The sequence below is a fragment of the Arvicola amphibius genome, chromosome X (genome assembly GCF_903992535.2).
Source record: "Arvicola amphibius chromosome X, mArvAmp1.2, whole genome shotgun sequence".
Lineage (NCBI taxonomy): Eukaryota > Metazoa > Chordata > Mammalia > Rodentia > Cricetidae > Arvicola > Arvicola amphibius.
The window spans coordinates 27,149,099-27,169,202 of record NC_052065.1 but is presented as its reverse complement, the minus strand read 5'-3'; the positions used below and the strand labels follow the sequence as shown (position 1 = coordinate 27,169,202).

At 40.8% G+C, this 20,104-nt stretch overlaps 1 protein-coding gene across 1 annotated transcript; it reads right to left on the bottom strand.

Moving 5' to 3' along the window:
* Window positions 1–5,875: 5,875 nt before the first annotated feature.
* On the bottom strand, window positions 5,876–19,853 carry Ddx3x (DEAD-box helicase 3 X-linked). Its single transcript, XM_038316155.1, has 17 exons — window positions 19,696–19,853; window positions 16,642–16,699; window positions 15,447–15,494; window positions 14,161–14,293; window positions 12,798–12,956; window positions 12,620–12,719; window positions 12,228–12,363; window positions 11,780–11,865; window positions 11,399–11,497; window positions 11,130–11,290; window positions 10,558–10,702; window positions 10,135–10,279; window positions 9,797–9,978; window positions 9,587–9,704; window positions 9,060–9,213; window positions 8,670–8,809; window positions 5,876–8,501 (listed from the first exon to the last, which is right to left on the bottom strand). The coding sequence occupies exons 1-17, from the start codon at window positions 19,738–19,740 to the stop codon at window positions 8,422–8,424; spliced, it is 1,989 nt and encodes a 662-aa protein (XP_038172083.1). The 5' UTR covers window positions 19,741–19,853; the 3' UTR covers window positions 5,876–8,421.
* Between the last annotated feature and the right edge of the window lie 251 nt (window positions 19,854–20,104).

Genomic DNA, 20,104 nt, shown 5'->3' with positions numbered 1-20,104 from the left:
AATTCCAGCACTTGGGATAGAGAAACAGGCAGATTTCTAAGAGCTGGAGGTCACTCTGGTTCACATAATGAGTTTCAGGCCAGTCAGGGTTACATAATAAAACAGCCTCACAGATTCAATGCAATGCCCATCAAAATTCACAGCCCTCAAAAGAATAGTACTCAACTTCATATGGAAAAGCAAAAAACCCAGAATAGCCAAAACAATCATGTACAATAAAAGAACTTCTGGAGGCATCACAATCCCTGACTTCAAACTCTACTACAGAGCTACAATACTGAAAACAGCCTGGTATTGGCCTAAGAACAGACAGGAGGACCAATGGAACCGAACCGAAGACCCGGATATTAATCCACATACCTTTGAACACCTGATTTTTGACAAAGAAGCAAAAAATATCAAACGGAAAAAAAGAAAGCATATTTAACAAGTGGTGCTGGCATAACTGGATATCAACATGTAGAAGGATAAAAATAGACCCATATCTATCACCATGCAAAAAACTCAAGTCCAAATGGATCAAAGACCTCAACATAAAGCCAGCCACACTAAACCTTATAGAAGAGAAAGTGGGAAGTACACTTGAACACATTGGCACAGGACACCACTTCCTAAATAAAACCCCAGCAGCACAGACACTGAGAAAAACAATTAATAAATAGGACCTCCTGAAACTGAAAAGCTTCTGTAAAGCAAAGGACACGGTCAACAAGACAAAACGACAGCCTACAGAATGGGAAAAGATCTTCACTAATCCCACATCAGACAGAGGTCTGATCTCCAAAATATACAAAGAACTCAAGAAATTGGACACCAAAAGATCACATAATCCAATTAAAAAAATGGAGTACAGGCCTAAACAGAGAACTCTCAACAGAGGAATCTAAAATGGCTGAAAGACACTTAAGGAAATGCTCAACATCCTTAGTCATCAGAGAAATGCAAATCAAAACAACTCTGAGATTCCATCTTACACCTGTAAGAATGGCCAAGATCACAACCACTGCTGACAACTTATGCTGGAGAGGTTGTGGGGAAAAGGGAACACTCCTGCATTGCCGGTGGGAAGGCAAGCTGGTACAACCCCTTTGGATGTCAGTGTGGTGATTTCTCAGAAAATTAGAAAAGAACCTTCCTCGAGACCCAATAATACCACTTTTGGGTATATATCCAAAGAATGCTCATCTGTGCCACAAGGACATGTGCTCAACTAGGTTCATAGCAGCACTGTTTGTCATAGCCAGAACCTGGAAACAACCTAAATGCCCCTCGACTGAAGAATGGATACGGAAAATGTGGTACATTTACACAATGGAGTACTACACAGCAGAAAAAAATAACGACATCTTGAATTTTTCAGGCAAATGGATGGAGCTAGAAAAAAGTATTTTAAGTGAGGTAACCCAGACCCAGAAAGACAATTACCACACATGTACTTACTCACTCATAGGTGGTTTTTAAACACAAAGCAAAGAAAACCAGCCCACAAACCACAATCCCAGAGCACTCAGACAATGAGGATCCTAAGAAAGACATACATAGATCTAATCTACGTGGGAAATAGAAAAAGACAAGATCTCCTGAGTAAATTGGCAGCATGAGAACCTTAGGAGAAGGTTGAAGGGTAGGGGAGAGGCAGGGAGGGGAGCAGAGAAAAATGTAGAGCTCAATAAATATCAATAAAATAAAAAAAGAACAGTTTCAAGACTGTTTAAAAATTAAAAAAAAACCCCACCTCACTCTAAGCCTTCTACCACTATAAGAGTGGATGTGGTGACAAACACTGCTACTCTCAATGCTGCAGATGCTGAGGCAGGAAGAATTTGAGTCCCAGGACAACCTGGGCTGCATAATGCGACTTGTCTTAGACACACAGGGCTGGGGAGATGACTAGTCTAATGCACGCTGTGAAGCATGAGGACCTGAGCTGGATGCCCAGAACCATTGTAAAAAAGCTGGGTGTGGTAGTGCATTGCTGGGGGGAGGGGGGACTAGAGGATCCTGCACTGTAGTTTGCCAGCCAATCAAACTGAATTGGCAAGTTCCAGGTTCAGAACCTGAGACCCTGCCCACAAGACAGCTCAGGGCAATGACAAATGCTACCATAGCAGACAACCTGAGTTTGATTCCTGGGACCTCACATGGTGCAAGGAGAAAACTTCAAACTGTCCACACATGCATAGTGGCTGGCTGGCGGGTGTGTGCAAACATGCACGTGCACACAAGCACAAACACACCAGAATAAATCTAATTTTTAAAAAGGTGACTTTTTAAGATGGGGTTTCTTTATGCAACAGCCCTGGCTGGCCTGGAGTTCACTCTGTAGACCAGGATGGCCTCAAACTCAGAGATCCACCTGCCATTGCCTCCCAAATGCTGGGATTAAAGGTATGCACTGCCATACCTAGTTGATAAGATTTAATTATTTTTATTTTATGTGCACTGGTGTTTTGCCTGCAGGTATGTCTGTGTGAGGGTGTCAGATTTTTGAGTTATAGACAGTTGTTAGCTGCCACATGGATGCTGGGAATTGAACCCATGTCCTCTGGACAAGCAGTCAGTGCTCTCAACAGCCAAGCCATCTCTCCAGCCCCTGATTAAAAAAAAAAATTATTAAATTTTTAAAGGTGGAGAGCAGTTGAAAAAGACACCTGATGGTGAACTCTGGTCTTCACATGCTGGTTCATGCATGTGTATGCACAATCACACACACCACACATATATAAAATCACACATATACAGAGTAAATGGGAGGGGCAAGAAACAGGGAGCCTCAAATGGATCATAGATTTCAACATAAAACTACACAATTAGAGGCTAAAATAAACATTCTTTATGACAGGGCTAGAGCTCTTAGCTGTGACATTGAAAGCATGGCCCATGTAATAAAATATGAACAAATGAGACTTCAGAAAAGACTAGATTTCCCTCACATGTACGCTGGGAACAAAGAGCCAGATATCCAACCTAGGCACTTTAAGGCACACACTCCTGAATCTGCACAAAAACTGTCCCTAAGTTCATATGCAGCCCAATAAAGACAGCAGCTTTTATTTGCCAGTTAAAAATTGGAAAGAAAGCCAGGCAACGGTGGCTTTAACCCCAGCACTTGGGAGGACAGAGGCAGGAGGATCTCTGTGAGTTCAAGGCCAGCCTGGCCTGCAGAGCAAGTACCAGGGCAGCCAGGGCTACACGGAGAAACCCCGTCTCAAAAAACAAAACAAACAAAAAGGACAACCAAATGTCTTTCTTTGACTAGCAGTGAAAGGAAGAAGAACAATCTATAACAATCTGATCAAGGATAGTATGTTGTGTGAAAATCAGCCACGCTCAAAAGGTCACATCCTTCATTAGGTAACAATTGGGAAATGACATTTTAAAGACGTTTAAACAAATGATAGGATGCCAGAAGCTAGAGACAAGGAAGAGAGCGGAAGTAGGCAGTTGTGGCTATAAATACAAAATAAAGACAAAGATTGTGACATTTAGCAGTTCTGTGGAGTCACGCAAATAAACGTGGAAAATACCATAGAGCTCTACACACAAGGGCAGGTTAACACGCACAAAAATGAAACCAAGAAGGGAAAATTAAACTCTCGTAATTAACTGATGGACTAACTAATCTGAATTCATGCCCTTCTCCAATGGGTCAGACAGCAAGTCAGATAGAATCAATAGACTGTATTCTCTACCTGTGGGTCCTGACCACTTAGGAGGGGTCGAACAACTCTTTCACATGGGGTTGCATATCAAATGTCCTGCACATCAGATATTTACATTATGATTCATAACAGCAGCAAAATGACAGTTATGAAGTAGTAATGAAAATAATTTATGGTTTGGGATCACCACAACAGGAGGAACTCTATTAGAGGATCGCAATATCAGGAAGGTTGAGAACCACTGCCCTAAATGAACCTCCAACACTTAAAGACCCGTAGATACTTGGGGTGAGAGTGGAAGTTCATCCACATAATCTAGCCAGGGTAGATGTGACACAGTAGTCATGTCACATGCCCACATAAAATCCTTTGGAAAGGGTTGGGGATGTGGCTTGGTTCCCCCAGAGGATAGACTCCTCACCTACTAGTTGGTTCAGCTCTGACACAATCAAGTGATGGTAGCTGCCACACAAACTTTATATGCATCCTCTCGTGGGCAGAAATTCAGAATTGGACTTACTGTTACATGGCAGATAACTCCACTAAAACGCCGGAGATATTTTGAGCTCACAAAGTTTGTTTTCTTCTATAATAAACATCTTTCCAGGTCACAAAATGCCCTTTCCACAATATGCAACGAACTGACCACAAGCTGAAATGAAGGCAAGATAGGAAAGTGTGTGTAATCAACCGAGATGAAACAAAGCCAGCCCCTTACAGCCGTTAATGTAACTGGCACTTCATAGGAGAGATGGCCACTGTGAACATCATGGGGCTATTCAAAATCATTTGTGTAAAGGAAGAAGGAAATAGGCAAAATGTGTACTTTTTCCGGGCGGTGGTGGCGCACGCCTTTAATCCCAGCACTCGGGAGGCAGAGGCAGGCGGATCTCTGAGTTCGAGGCCAGCCTGGTCTACAAGAGCTAGTTCCAAGACAGGATCTAGAAACTACAGGGAAACCCTGTCTCAAAAAACCAAAAAGTACTTTTTAAGCAGTTATTTTCAACACATGCAAACACAGCTATCAGAAACAGTGCCTTTGTCTGTGCTAGGCAATCCTGGAGAGTACTCTTGATTGGGGGCTGTCCTATACCTAAAGTAGGGAGATGGTGGCTGAAAAGATGCAAATGTCTGTTGCCAACCACCTCTAGACTCCTAACTTGTTATGAAAAGTGTAAAGTACATGGGATACAGATACTAAAGACAGGACAAAATGAAATTGGTTATCCTTGCCATCAGCTGCCCAGCTCGGAAGAAATCTGGATTAGAATAGTCATATTGGTCAAAACTGGTGTCCATCAGTGCAGTAGTAATAACACTGAATTGAGCAGTATACAAAAAACACTAGAGTATGCACGCCCAAGATACTGATGTAGTGAGGAGCTACGGGCAGGCCTGTTTTTCATCCCGCCTGGCCCCCGGCCGCCTGGCTAGCTTATGCCCCAAAATAACACACATGGGCTCATATTCTCCTTCTGCTCTTCAACTGGACCTTGGAAGCTCAGTCCAGTGCTCTGATGAGGGTCTGTCTCTATCTCCATCCATTGCCGAAGATTCTATGGTGATATTCAAGATAAACATCAGTGTGATAGTGGGGCAAGGCCAGTTCAGGCACCCTTGGCACTGCTGCCCAAGGAACATCCCCGTGGACACCTGGGATCCCCTCTAGAGCCAAGTCTCTTGTCAGCCCTAAAATGGCTCCCTTAATGTAGATCTTTTTCCGTTTCCATCTCCACCCTCCCACTCCCCCAAGCTCTCTCCAGTCTTTCCTTTCTACCCCTCTCCCCACCCCACCCATATGCTTCCAACTTTTGCCCGGCAATCTTGTTGCATACAATTTCCAGGAGGATCTGTTTTTCTTTGGATTCACCTAGGATCACGAACTATAGGCTCAATGTCCTTTGTTTATGGCCAGAATCCACTAATGAGTATATAATATATTCATATTTTTGGGTCTGGGTTATCTCACTCAGGATAGTGTTTTCTATTTCCATCCATTTGCATGCAAAATTCAAAATGTCATTGTTTTTTACCGCCGAGTAAAATTAACACATGCATCCCTTTCAACTTTCTCTCTCTCTCTCTCTCTCTCTCTCTCACACACACACACACACACACACACACACACACACACAATCCCATGCGCACAGTATTCCAACACTGTTTTATCAAATACACGGGGGAATGGACAACAATCAAATGACACATTACAATTCAGGCAAGAGCACAACTTTATTTTCACCTCTAAAAGTAAACCACAATTGACAACAACAAAGGAGACTGTGCAGTTCAACTTTTTATTTTAATAAAACCAGAATATGCACAGCACATGCAGTGCTAGCATCTAAACTAATACAATAAGCAACTACTAAAGCTACAGTGACTTGAGGGTCAATCTTTACATTCAGCAAGTTTAAACTCATTTTTGAAACATAACTGAAAATATTGCTTGCTGATATAACTTGCTCAAATGCTATTGCTGAATGTACAAGTCACTGAATATGCCAATACAACAAAGATAACCACATGTTTGAGGATTGCAATGTGCCAGACATTCACTGAAAAAAAAAATACAACTAAACAAAACTCACACAACAAACATCTGAGAATCTGGACACTTTGTATCAGTGTTTTGAAGTGTTTCATTATCTTAAGACAAGTGTATCAAAACCTTGGCATGATTTAATTTCAAGTCGCCAATTTTGTTTTTACTAACATCAGAAAGTTATGGCTACACCGCCAATGCCGGGTCTGCTTAATTTGACTTAAGAGTTATTATGACTTAACATTAAAAGCTCACACTACCCCGAAATATATAATTTCACGCATACGGTGACATTCAACATTCAAGTGCCAGTGTTTTTGTACTGTCTTTTGGTCAAGTTTCTTTAAACTTTCAAAGAATCACTTTTAGGCTTACAAAAATAAATATTTGTCAAAATGTTCAATAAATATTACATAAAACTAGCAGCAAAAAGTATCTAGAAATCTGTCGTGTGCAAAGTTTTCTTCCCAACTATCATTCCCATGGTCCCAAATAAATTTTAGAATCTAGTCCCATCCCTTTCCTAGACAAGCTGCGTTCAACAATCTCCAAGAGACAAAATAAGATTGGAAGTTTAAGGACACGCACACAAGACATATATATAAAATTCTCTGAATGTGCAATAAAAGAAGTACTTTGTAAAAAGTTATGGGCAAAATGTACAAGGGCCTAAACCTAGACTAATTGAAATAGCACCATAACAAATGACCTCAATACTGTCAAGTGCACCTACTTAATAAAAGTTTTAGAACAAGGCACAATACACTTGAAAATCTATTGCACTTTAGGAAATTTTTGCCATCTTCCTATGCCACTGTAAAAAGATTGAGCGTTTTGATCACTGCATTCTGGTCACAAAATTAGCCCAGAATTCCAAGTGGCATAGGCATTTTAGTGGTGGACAATGCTCATCTTTGGCCAGATTTAGCATAAACAGACTATAAATACAATGGAAACCTATGCAACTAAAACTGACTAAACTGCACTGTAGAGCAGAATTGACACCTTGTGCAGTTATGTACATATTTCCAACCTGTGTGATCTCAGATTTTAGTTTGTTACTCTTCTGGAGCCATTTTTTTTTTTACAAAGTCTATAGTAAGCCAGTTTAACATCTCAACGCAGCTTGAACAGAGTAATGTGAATCGGCATTTAAAATAAAGCCTGCTGCATAATTCTTCCTGTTCATCCCATCTTGACCAAAAAACATCAACACTAGCATGCGTTATTAGACCAAAAATCATCCGGAGCCCTAAATGAGGGCTGGTCATTGCTGTGGTCAGCCATTCTACCATTTCAATTTCTTTTATGGCAGGCATTTAAAAAGTCTAAGTAGATGAATTCTCCTAAAAACCTATTTCAAGTTATCAGACCTTTAAACTTTCCCTGTAATAACATGCCCACATTTGGCTAGCTCATAGTTAACGATCTGCCTAAACATTGAAAGAGGAATTGCTGTATTTACTTGCATTAACTTTGAGAACAGTGCTTTGAATGTATGCATGTATTCATACATCACCTCATCATGACTGGAATGGCTTGTTTAAAGACTATTATCAGGTTCTAAATACCTATCCAGGATAGAGTGAGCAAATCAGAACTTTAACTTAATACAGTTTGCCACATTAGAAACTAATTCCATTAATATGCTTCAAGACGTTTGTTGTTTGTTTTCCCCCAATCTGCAAGTATCAAAAAGCCTAATGCAGGCTACCACTTAAGTTTTTTCCTTATATTATTTATGGATGAATCGATGATTCCTGTTAAGTTGTATCACACCTGTGTGCCAAGGTTTGATTTTAGCCCAAGTTCAGTAAATTTATTTTGTCAAAAACAATTGGTATCTTGAGCATTACTGAGCCAACAGGACATCAAAATAAAAAGTTGTCTAAAGTTAAAGGCACAGTACATTAACAAACAAATGATCCTCAGTCACAAAATTATAAATGCAGTTTGGGAATAGGGGTAGGCGGGAGGGGAGTTAATCCAAACTACAGCAATGAAGTCTTCAAACCACCTTCGAACAGGGCTGCTGATTGTTCCTTTCATCTTTACTTGTGACCTTGAGCTCCCTTAAAAAAAAAATTTCAGTGGAGAATCACAGCTGGTAATGTACTGCGAGTTCTTGAAGCTACACAAGGTATAGTCTGGCTAAGTTACATGTGGTTTCCATATTAGCTTGTTTGGCAGGGTGACCTACTGCGCAAGGCAGGCTCAGTTACCCCACCAGTCAACCCCCTGGGAGTTATAATTTCCTCCATATCCATCACTGTTGTAAAAGCCTCCATAGCCACCTAGTGAGAGATTTAAAAAGAAAAAAAGAAATATTAAGTCATCTATTGTTAGCAACAATCGTTTCCTTCAGAAGTTATGAAAAGCAATCTAACTGATGAATTTCCCTGAATGATCTTAATTGTTTAAGATATACTTTTCAAAAATTATGGATTTAAAACAAATATTACCTCCACCAAATCCTCTGCTACTGCCATGTCCACCTCCACCACTGCGACTGCTGCTTGAGCGGCTGCTGCTGAAGCTGGAACTGCTGGCACCACTACTTTGTCGATAGTCTCTGGCACCAAAGCCTCCACTAAATCGACTGCTGCAAGGGGCAGGGTAAAGATTGATGTTGGTAGACAGGTAGTAAGGCATTAAACCCAACTCCTATCAAACTTCCTAATAATTTCTAACTTTCCCATCCAAATTCCCCATCTAGTCATACTTTTCCCAAGTGTTTTCAAAAGTGTAAGCATTGATGGTATGACATGTATTTTAAAACAACACTTGGAAATATAAGTATACCTCATGCATCGTGTATACGACACAAAAAGAAAAAAAGAAAAAAACCTTACCTCTTAGAGCGTCCACGACTGCTACCCTTGTAGTGGTGTTCGAAAGCCATGTTTTCTAACCAAGATGGCACTTCTTGTTTTGCCTCAACAAGAAGATCCAATAAATCCTTAGTGATATTTATGTTCCTTTCATTAAAGAATGAGGTGGCAAGACCTAAAACAGTTTCAAAAGGAAAAAATTATTCCAGAAAGGTAGCTTACCATTTTTACTTTTCTTATCAAAAATAAAAAAATATTATGAGCTTATTTAACCAATAAATACTGATTGCATTGTTTGAAAAATTAAGAATATTTAAGACTCTATAAAGTTCTAGGTGGGCATGTGTGGTTATGAACCACCTTTAATCCAGCACTCTGAAGGCAGAGATAGGGAGATTTCTGTTGAGTTCAAGACCAGCCCAGACTAGAGTCCCTGTTTCAAACAAAAAATAAAAATAAAACAACAACAACAACAAAAAAAAACAGTTCTTTCCTGTGCATTATCACAATGAATAACAACAATCAAGATAACTGGTAACCACACTTACCAAGGTTTCCTACACGCCCTGTACGGCCTATGCGATGCACATATTCTTCAATATCACTAGGCAGGTCAAAATTAATAACATGTTTCACATTTGAAATATCCAGTCCTCTTGCTGCTACCTGAAATATATCTTTTGTTATAAATGGCTCACTAAAAACAAGTATTTGGGCACAATAAACTTGAGAAAAAATATACAGAGCATTATACATACTGCTGTTGCCACTAGAATTGGGCTTTTTCCTGAGCGGAACTGGTGAAGAGCCTCTTCTCTATCTCTCTGAGAACGGTCTCCATGGATACTGGTACAGGCATATCCTTCATGATATAAGAAATCCTCCAGAGAATCTGCACCCTTTTTGGTCTCCACAAATACTAGGGTCAGGGAATCCTTGCCTAAATTTGAAAATAAAGTGTTTATCACTATTAGTAACTTATACTAAGACAATCAAAATGGACAATTGACACTGTTTTGAATGGGGGGGGGATAATGATATACAAAGGGATTCTTGTTACATAAATTAAGTCTAGAGGTAGAACTTCTAAGTTTACCTGTTGCATTTAGGAGGTCAAGCAGAAATGACCGTTTGTCCATTTCCTCCACCCAAACCACTTTTTGTGTGATGTTCTCTGAAGTAGACCCAACTCTTCCTACAGCCAGAAAAATGTATTCATCCAAAAAATCACGGGCCAGCATCTAAAGGAAAAAAGCCATTCTTTAATTTTGCAATTTTATTACATGTATTTAAGTGTTCCTGTCAAAAGAGGACCGCTCAAAGGAACTGATTCTTTTTCATCATGTGGCTTATAGGTATTGAATTCAGGTAGCAAACAACTTTACTCACTGGGCCATTTTGCAAGCCCTCCAACTCTATACTGCCCCCCCATAAACCTCTATTTTTGCTCAAGTGTGGTGACAAGTAACAAAATACTGAAAAATCTATTGAAATAAGAAAAATAATTGTATAATAGTACCTGTATCTCCTTAGGAAAAGTAGCACTAAACATCATAGTGTGGCGGACACCTTTTGGAGGCATAGTATCTTGTTCAACTATTCTACGTATCTGAGGTTCAAACCCCATATCTAACATCCGGTCAGCTTCATCTAACACCAAGTATCTGTCATGAAAAAAATTAAGATTTTGAAAAGAAATCAAAGTAACGTATGGCTTTATCTGCTCGTTAACTTAAATGATATAATCAACGTTATGAATACAGTTATGTAGCAAACAAATGATTCTTGCTAATAGCTTAAGTCATTTAAGATCAGAGCTAATTTTTTTACCTTTTTTACTTTTATTTTGTGTACATACACACATGTATATGGCACTGCAGGAATAAAATTTTCCTCTACCAAGCTGTTCACCAGGTTTGGCAGCAAGCACCTGCTGAGCCACCTTGCTGGCCCCCACTTTGGCTTTGGAACTAGTTATTAGCCTCTACTAAAACGTTAGCTGACTTTTCAACACTGGAATTATGATGAATGAACTTTCTGTAAACCACTTCTCAATCTTTATATATTTAGACAATGCTAACAAATACATACTTGCAGAAGTCTAATCCAATCTTTCCCCTCTCCATCATGTCCACTAGACGTCCTGGAGTAGCTACTAACAAGTGGCATCCACGTTCTAAGTCTCGAATCTGTTGACCAATTTCAGCACCACCATAAACCACACAAGGACGAACTCTAGATCGGTATGAGAACTATAAACAAAGAAACTCCATCAAATCCAGTGTCAAGATTTTTACATGGACATAAAATATTTTATTAGAAACAATGGGAAAGCTATGAATCACTAAATGCATATTTACTTTTCTGGCTTCCTCATAGATCTGCACTGCCAATTCTCTCGTTGGTGCCAGTACCAAGGAGATTGGGTACTGTTTGCGACGCCCATATCGTCCATTTTCCTAAGAAATAGAAGTTTGTTAATCTGCTTATCAACTTATCACATAAATTAATCTATAAAAATTTAAATTACCCCTTTAAAAGTTCATTTTCTTTTGTAATATATATACTATACCATAAAACTTCATTAGGCTAGTCTTAAGCACCATTTGGAAGGCTCTCAATAGCGTCCTACAAGTTTCACAGTAACTCCATGTTTATAAAGGAACATTGTAATTAATTGTACATACACAGCTCAAGGACACAACACTTCCTAGGCCCCATTCTCGGCATTAGGGAATTACCTTCATGGCCCTCAGAGCCTCTCCTGGACCATCAGCATAAATCTGACTCAAGATGGGCAAAAGAAATGCTGCAGTTTTTCCAGAGCCTGGGAAGAGAAAGCATGTTCAGTTGACCACAATAAAATTAAACTCTGCTTACTACTTCTGAGTCAACATTGGGAGCTAATTAGCAGTTTTACTTTATGACCAAACTTCCCAAAAATTTCATATAACCTCTTTAGCTGGCTAAAAAACAAGACTCAGCAAATTTAGGAACAAACTAAACTTTTTTTTAAAAAGGATTTACAGAAAAAATACAGATATTAACAATTTATATTATCACCCATGACTTCTTTGACACTACAGACAATATAATTGAGTATGGCACACAACCCACAAATACCTATTGTCTGTATGTATGTGACATTTACTAATGTATGTGACATTTACTCTTATCCAGTGAACTTACCTGTTTGGGCACAAGCCATCAAGTCTCTTTTCTCCTTGATAATAGGAATAGCATGCTTCTGCACTGGAGTTGGACGAGTATAACGAGTAAGCTCAATATTTCCCATAATAATTTCTCCCATCTCAACATCACTGAACTGTGAAGAAATTCAATGGCATGAAATAAGTAGAAATATTATCCAAAGGCACCCTGTTTTATACTAATAAAAATGAAAACAAACAGCAAGTTTAACTTACAATTACTTAAGTTGGGCTTTTATATTTGACACATTTCCTATTTCAGGTAGTGAATCAAGGACAATGGCAACTAAATTCAACTAATGTTTCTCTTTACAGAAACTCTAATGTATAGCTAGCTATGTTTCTCTGTAGTTTAATAGAGTAAGTACTTACACTTTCAATATGTGGAGGACAGTTGTTGCCTGTTGCTTCGACTGGAATGTCATCGTATTTCTCAAAGTTAATCCCAGTATTGCCTCCAGAAAAGAGTTCCCTAAAATAAAGATTGGTAAATTTACATGTAATACCAGTGCGAGAGACTTCATCAAAATTGCATACTTCAAAATCTTACTGTTCCAAGCGTTCACTGGGCGGGAGTGGTTTTGACCAGTCATCTTCATCTGATTTGTCACACCAGCGACTGTTTCCACCTCTTTCAAATTTGCCAAAGCCACTTCTGTCTCCACGGCTGCCAATGCTATCATAGTCTCCCCGCCCACGATCATCAAACCTGAAAACCAAAAGTAATAAATTAGAATCGTAACCATCATCAGATCATATTACTACTCCAGAAGACTTTCTCATATAGAGGAATTGATCAACTACAAGATGTCAACAGTTCAATTGTTTTATTGATAAACCAGATTCTATCATTTTTAAAAATTAGTATCTTCCTTTATTCTTAGAGCCATGAGGCCCAATCTTACCTCATACATTCTATTATTAAGAATTAGGGTTTTACTGCCCCTTTCTGAAGAGAAAGGGAAGAGTGGATGTGGGGGAAAAGAGGGGAGGTAGAGGGTAAAGACTGGATGAAGAGGAAAACTGTTCAGGAAGTAAAAACAAAAAGGAATGAATGACTTAAGACTCTAATGACATTACATGCCTTTAATCCCAGGAGGCAGGCGGATCTCTGTGAGTTCAAGACCATCCTTGTCCACAGAGTGAGTTCCAGGACAGCAGGGGCTACACAGAGAAACTATCTCGGAGCAAAAAAATTAATTAAAAATTTTTAATCGGCGAGCCGGGAGCCAGGCGGTGGTGGTACACGCCTTCAGTCCCAGCACTCGGGAAGAGGCAGGCAGGTCTCCGAGTTTGAGGCTAGCCTGGTCTACATGAGCTAGTTCCAGGACAGGACAAGCTCCAAAGCTACAGTAAAACCCTGTCTCGAGGAAAAAAAAATTAACTGGCATATAGCCCTTGCCATAAAAGTATCAAATGTAATTTTGTAGTAAAGTTTTATAAATAAAGGAAGAGCACCTCAAACACCAATTGTTCGGGTTATGCTATGACACCACTTGAGATAATTCATGTGGGACAGTTTAAGTAAAAATCCTTGCCTGAAAAAAATGTGTTTAGTTTTAGGTCTGTCTGCCAAAAATCTGGATACAGGAGACTAACCACAGCTATTATTAGACACATGGGGTCAGTTCACCATACTTGTATAATCAAAAATATAAGGTTTTTAAAAAAAAACCCTATTCACTAGGAAATTACTTTTTAAATAGGTAATATAAAACTAGAGAAATGGAAAAAAACTGACTTCTCTTTTGGACTTGTATCTATGTAATATGTTTAATCTTGCAGCTAAGAAAATGTAGTAAGTAAAGAAAATGCCCAACATCCACTTTTACCCTGACAGTCAGGGTAAAGATATAATATAAATGATAAATTCCTAAATGACTAGTATATACATGTAAAGTGATTTCACTTACCTTCCCCTTGACCCACTTCCACGATCACTGAAGAAACTAGACTTCCCTCTTGAATCACCCCGGGATCCAAAACTGCTGTATGCATCCTTATCTTTACTAGAACTCCACCCTGAACTGTCTTTGTCGTAGAATCCTAAAAAAAACAAACCCACCACAAACTCAAAAGAATCCAATTTTCTGAATTTGAAGCCCAAAGACTCATATTTTTCTGGTATCAAACACCAATGTAAACAAACATTTTAGTGGCGGCACCAGAAAGTAAGACAAGTTGTACCTAAAGTCTTCGATTCTCTCCACTATCAAGTACTGTATCGCAGATCATGCAATCTGTCAGGCTAGGAGTATTTTGGATGAATACCATCTCTAAGAGGTCAACAGTTTTGCTTGTACCAAGATAACTACGGTGCTGTCTTCTATCATATAATGTATTAACTTCCACTCACTTTACAGGTGTGAATGAATTTACAAAGAAACAGCCACAAGAGTTTCAATTAGCATTGTCAGATTATTTCCTTTAGTTATTTTTCAGTTCCAATAGCAAAAGTGCAAGCACAATGCTTTGTACACATGAATCACACTACAATGGTATTATTTTAGTGCTTTGTTTCCAAGTTTAACATTATCAATACTCAAAAAAAACACTCCACCATATGCTCCTAATACAAAGTCAAATGTAAATATTTAAGTGGGGATCCCCAAAGACAGGCAGATTTAAGACAAGTAGGGTTGACTAGTTTCAATGACATCTTATTAGTCAGCATTTACAAGTTACTTTCCTCCTGCCTTCATCTCTACCATTACTGAGTCATGTGCTTTCACTAACAATCAAGAATTTAATTGCTTCTGCAGATCTCTTCCAGTTGTAAAATTCAAGATCCTGCTTCTTTTCTTTCTACAATAAAGAGTTCTTGTTCATTTCACATCAGACAACATTCCCAAATCATTAAAATGTGCCTGATGGTTTAACTTATCTTGTCGTAAGTCCATCTTCATTTTGTCATATGCTGGACAATAACAACTTACTATTTCCATGGCATTCACATGAAAATCAGTATGTAACTAATTATAAAAGATTAACAAATTATACAAAAACCATGACACCAAAGACAAATTTTCCCTGCTGTAACATCAGTTAAGGTTTTTCAAAGTTAGTAAGTCCCAGTATTTTAAATCAATATCCTAGTAGAAATGTATAGGCCTCACAAATTGTTTTGGTTTCCCTAGGTTTTGACCAATTTCTAAATGAATCAAGAATTAGATTTACCAAACTGGTGTTAAGGACTCACCTTTAGTAGCTTCTCTGTTCCTTAAATGAGGAGGAATATAGCGTCCTTCTGTAAGAACATAAAATTAATAAAAATGTCAAATACCTTCACAGTAAAGCTTTTCATCAAACCCCTATTTAAAAAAAAACAGTAAAACATTCCTAACAAATTTAAAGAGTTGGTAAGCAAGATCTGATTTTAAATCAGGAATATGCCTGTAATCCTAGCTAAGGAAGGGCAGGAAGATCATCTCTAGTTTAAGGCCTCCCTAACTACATAAACTTTGTCTCCAGAAGGAAAAAAGTCACTTTAAACCTAGTAGTTAGACTGGGTGTGGTGGTGCACACATTTAATACCAACAGAGGCAAGTGGATCTCTGAATGAGGCCAGTGTGGTCTACATGAATACCAGAATAGTCCTGACTTTGTAGAGACCCTGCCATCAAAACAAATGAGAAGGACCCCTAATAGTTAACTGGCTACTAGTAGTTTTTAGCCTAATTTTCTTTGTACTTCTGGATTAAAGAGTTGAAAAATCTGATAGGATAATAAAAAAAGAGTCTAAACTTGCCTCCCCTTCCCCCCAAAAAAAGAAAAGAAGAAAAACCCATGAAATTTAAAACATGTAGCTAGGTAAACTTGTGCCATTGCTTAATAATACTTTTATGTGCCGGGCGGTGGTGGCGCACGCCTTTAATCCCATCAGATCTCAATGAGTTTGAGGCTGCCCTGGTCTACCAAGCAAGTTTGAGGACAGCCAGGAGTATCATACAGAGAAATCCTGTCTTGAAAAACCAAAAACAGTAATTTATTAAGTGAGAAGAAACCTAAACTGAAATATTGTCTGAGAAATAAACCACAGAAATCTACTTCAATACTTAAGCTAACTAAAGGTACCAGACTCGAGAAAAACAGTACATATTATATACACCTAAGCACCAACAGGGCACCCCTGTACATACATGCATAAAATGTTCCCCATACCAACTAAAGATTCTTTTTGGCAATAACACAAATGGAAGACAGGACCTTGCATATGCTATTCAAGGAAGGACTTGATCACTGACCTACATACCTTATAGCTTATAACCTACATACTTTGTAACTTCCAGTCAGTGAAAGCACATTCTAACAGTGTTCATTAAATTTTAACATTCAAGGAATTATTAAGCTATCTAGTGCTGATATTCAATATGCCCATAAAATGTTTTACTTACTGCTTGCTGTACTTCCTCCAGTCTGATTATCTGAGGAGTTCAGGTCTAGGCCAGCAAACTAGAAGAAAACCAGATTGTTTTTAGTCTTCATGCTGAATGAAATACACTAAAGGAGCTAACTGTGCCTTCTACTCCATTTTCTAGTCCCACACTCAAGGTTGCCCCATGAAGCCCACAGCTATTAAAATTTAACATGTGACCCCAAAAGCATATTTTTCCATAGTAAAAGCTCCTCATTTAATAAAACTTAGTTACACTGAATCTCAAAAATTTGGCCAGGGCATGGCTGCACTTGCACTTGTACCCCAGTATTCAAGTGGCTAAAACAGGGTCATTAAGAACTCAACAACTGCAGTTCAAGGAGATCCACTGCTTTCTTCTGGCCTCCAAGGACACCCTGGTACAACATACATACAAGCAGACACACAAAAAAATAAAAACAAATCTTTTTTTAAAAAGTTTAAGGTCAGGTAGCCAAAGAAAACGGTTTTAAAATATTAAATAGGTGCTCAGAACACATTTTATGTTGATGTATGAAGCCCTGAGTTTTAATCCCTAGTACCACAAAAACCAACTGTGATGGTTCATGCCCATAGTCCCAGTATTAGAGAAGTAGAGGCAGGTGGATCAGGACTTCAAAGCCATTGTCAGCAATATAGGGACTCCCAGGATAACCTTGGCTACATCAGACCCTATTCTAAAACACACAAACACACACACACACACATTAAATGGGTATAAGATTTTTGTCATTTTTTGTTTCTAAATGCCACCAACTTTCTATTTGCTATTACTTTAAACCTTAAACCTAAAAGCACATAAAGACAAATTTCCAAACTATTCTTTAGTTCCTTTATTCGCAAATATATTAAATTGGGATAACACTACATAAAGCAAAATTTTGGCAATACGCTCACCACTAAACTCTATGATGGAGCAAAACTGAAATAATTCCTATTCTCCCATTTAACTATATAAGTTCACAGAACTAGTCATCGGTTTTTGATGTTCTTACTAAAGAAAATTTAACTGGCTTCAACCTTCCAAGTCTACCCCCGTCTGTTTATACTGGTTAGCTCAAAAGTTTCAAGATTCTACAAAAATGCTACATGCTATCTTCATGGGCGTTTTAAAAAGTTTTTAAATTTTTAATTGCATACTTTGATGTGTATGCCGGCTAGAGTTCTGGAGTGGGGTGGCCATCTCTGCCGCCTTGGCTAACTTCGAACTCCTATAGATAGACCAGGCTGGTCTTGAACTCAAGAGATCCTGCCTTATGCTGGATCCCAGACATCAAACTGAGGTCATCAGGCAGGCGTCTTTACCTTCTGAACCCTATTGTCGATTTACCTAACCATTAAACCGCAAATGAAAACACCCCCCCAAAAAAGCCAGGAAAGACTGAACTACACTTTTAGTACATTTAGTTCATAAATTTGTGCTTAAAGTTCAGTGACGCTGGCGAACAATTACTGCAGTCACTGAAAACTGAAAGCAACTGTAACCTCATTTCTATTAGCAAAAATGTTGTCAAATGTTACAGTACTTGTAACATTTAAGATTTAACGTATCACTTGGCAACAATCTAATACGCAACAAAGTTGCCAAATGCACTCTTGGCACTCTTCACAAACTTGAACGACCTGGAATCCCTAATTTTTTAGTTAAATTGTTACAAATTTACGAAAGGCTCTTGGAAACATAATCATTTAGACGGAAAATGTTAAAACTAGGGAGAACCTCTGCCCTTGATACCGGGCGATACTCTTGTTTTCTTTTTAATCTATGCAACAGTAAAGTTACAATGTCACAACAGCGAAGATTGACTGTGCCGGGTCACTAGCCCAGGCTAAGAGGCGAGCACAGGTCGCACATCCTCACCTCTTCAGCCTCTTAAACCTAGAAAAGGAATCTCCATTAAGGAATCAGACACTAGGCCTATCTATACCAATTATACTTCAACGGCGGCAACAAGTCAACAACAAAACTGTTGCCATATTCTGGGCATTTTGCCTCTCGATGATGCCAATTGGGTCCTCCCCTGCGCCTAGGAAAAGCCCGGGGAGCCAGGTTCGGAGCTCCGCGGCCGGATCCTGGCCCAAGGCTGAGCAAGGGCCGCGCCGGGTGGCTCGCGTCACCGCCGAGCCCGGCGCCAGTGCGCACGCAGCGGCTCCGGCCTCCCTCCCCCTCCTCCCCCCGCCCAATCCGCCCTGAAATTTCTGCGTCACAAAACTTTCCACTCGGGAACCGCGGCCTCCCATGACGAGACGCACCGGGCCCGCGGTGGCCAAGAACCCCGGCTGAAATGCTCCCGAGCACGCCGGAAAGCAGGCCAGGAGGGGGGCGCACCGCACAGCCAGCCTGCGCCACACAAAGGAGGCCGCCGCCATTAGCCCGCGCACAGGCCAGCCCCCTCCCCCCGCGCGGCGCCCCCTCCCACATTCCAGCGCCGCGCGGCCCCTCGGCTAACCCGCGCGCCGCCGCCGCCGACTACCGGGGTTAAAAAGCGCGCCCACGGGAGCCGTGGAGGTCGAAAGCCCTAGAAATCCGAGGCCAAACAAAACTACCCACCTCCGCCAGCGCGCCGCCACGCGCAGTCCCCTCCCCTCCCCCCCCCTCCGCGGGTCACTAATCAACTAGGGTGCGCGCGCGCCCACAAGAGCGCGCCCCCTCCCCCTCAGCTTGCCTGCGCGCGCTCGCACGCTCGCTCTCGCTTTCTCCCCCCCCTCTCTCTCTCACACACACACACACACACACACACACACACACACGCTCGCTCGCTCGCGCGCGCGCGCACACACACACACACACACACACAAAAGCCGCCATTGTGCTCGGGCCGGGGACAATACCCCGAGCCGAGCCGAGCCGGGCTGGAGGGGCAGCCGGCACTAGCACTCCCCGCAACCATCCAGTCCCTCCGGAGCCCCTAGAGAGTGCTACCCGGAGCCCCGAGCCACCGGGGCAACGGGAAGGAAAAAGCAGAACTTAGAGCTGCGCCACAAGGCGGGCTAGGTCCGGGGAGCGCCTGCTGCAGGGACCGCGGCGGCTCACCTGCTGGTCCAGCCCGAGCGCATTTTCCACTGCCACATGACTCATCCCTGAAGAGTACCGAGAATTCGGAGTATTCCGCTGCTGAGCAAACGCTGAGCAAACGCCGGCTGCACCGCACAGACCCTCTCACGGGAGAACTGCGGCTTTGAAGCGCACCGCGCGGCCACCGAGCTTATATACCAACTCGGAGGGCCACTACGTCAGCACGTAAGACATCCGCCCTCCTCCCAGGAGGTGGGCCCTGCCGTTAGGTTGTCTGCCCAGCTACCTAGCTATCGCGCGTCCTTCGTCTTCCCGCGAGATTTCCAAGTCAGTCCAGTTATTCCTCTCCCCTGTCCGTGCTTAGTGAACCCCGCGTTAAAGGCTGTTCTGCTTCTCTGGGATTGCGTTCCCCTGTTCTCCCCTGGTA

Excerpts from the sequence above, each read along its gene's own strand:
- Ddx3x (XM_038316155.1), bottom strand. The coding sequence starts at position 19,740 with ATGAGTCATGTGGCAGTGGAAAATGCGCTCGGGCTGGACCAGCAG. Across the intron at positions 14,294-15,446 it reads GAACAGAGAAGCTACTAAAG|GATTCTACGACAAAGACAGT; the intron begins GTGAGTCCTTAA and ends TGTTTTTTTTAG. Across the intron at positions 12,957-14,160 it reads GGAAGTGGGTCAAGGGGAAG|GTTTGATGATCGTGGGCGGG; the intron begins GTAAGTGAAATC and ends TTTGGTTTTCAG.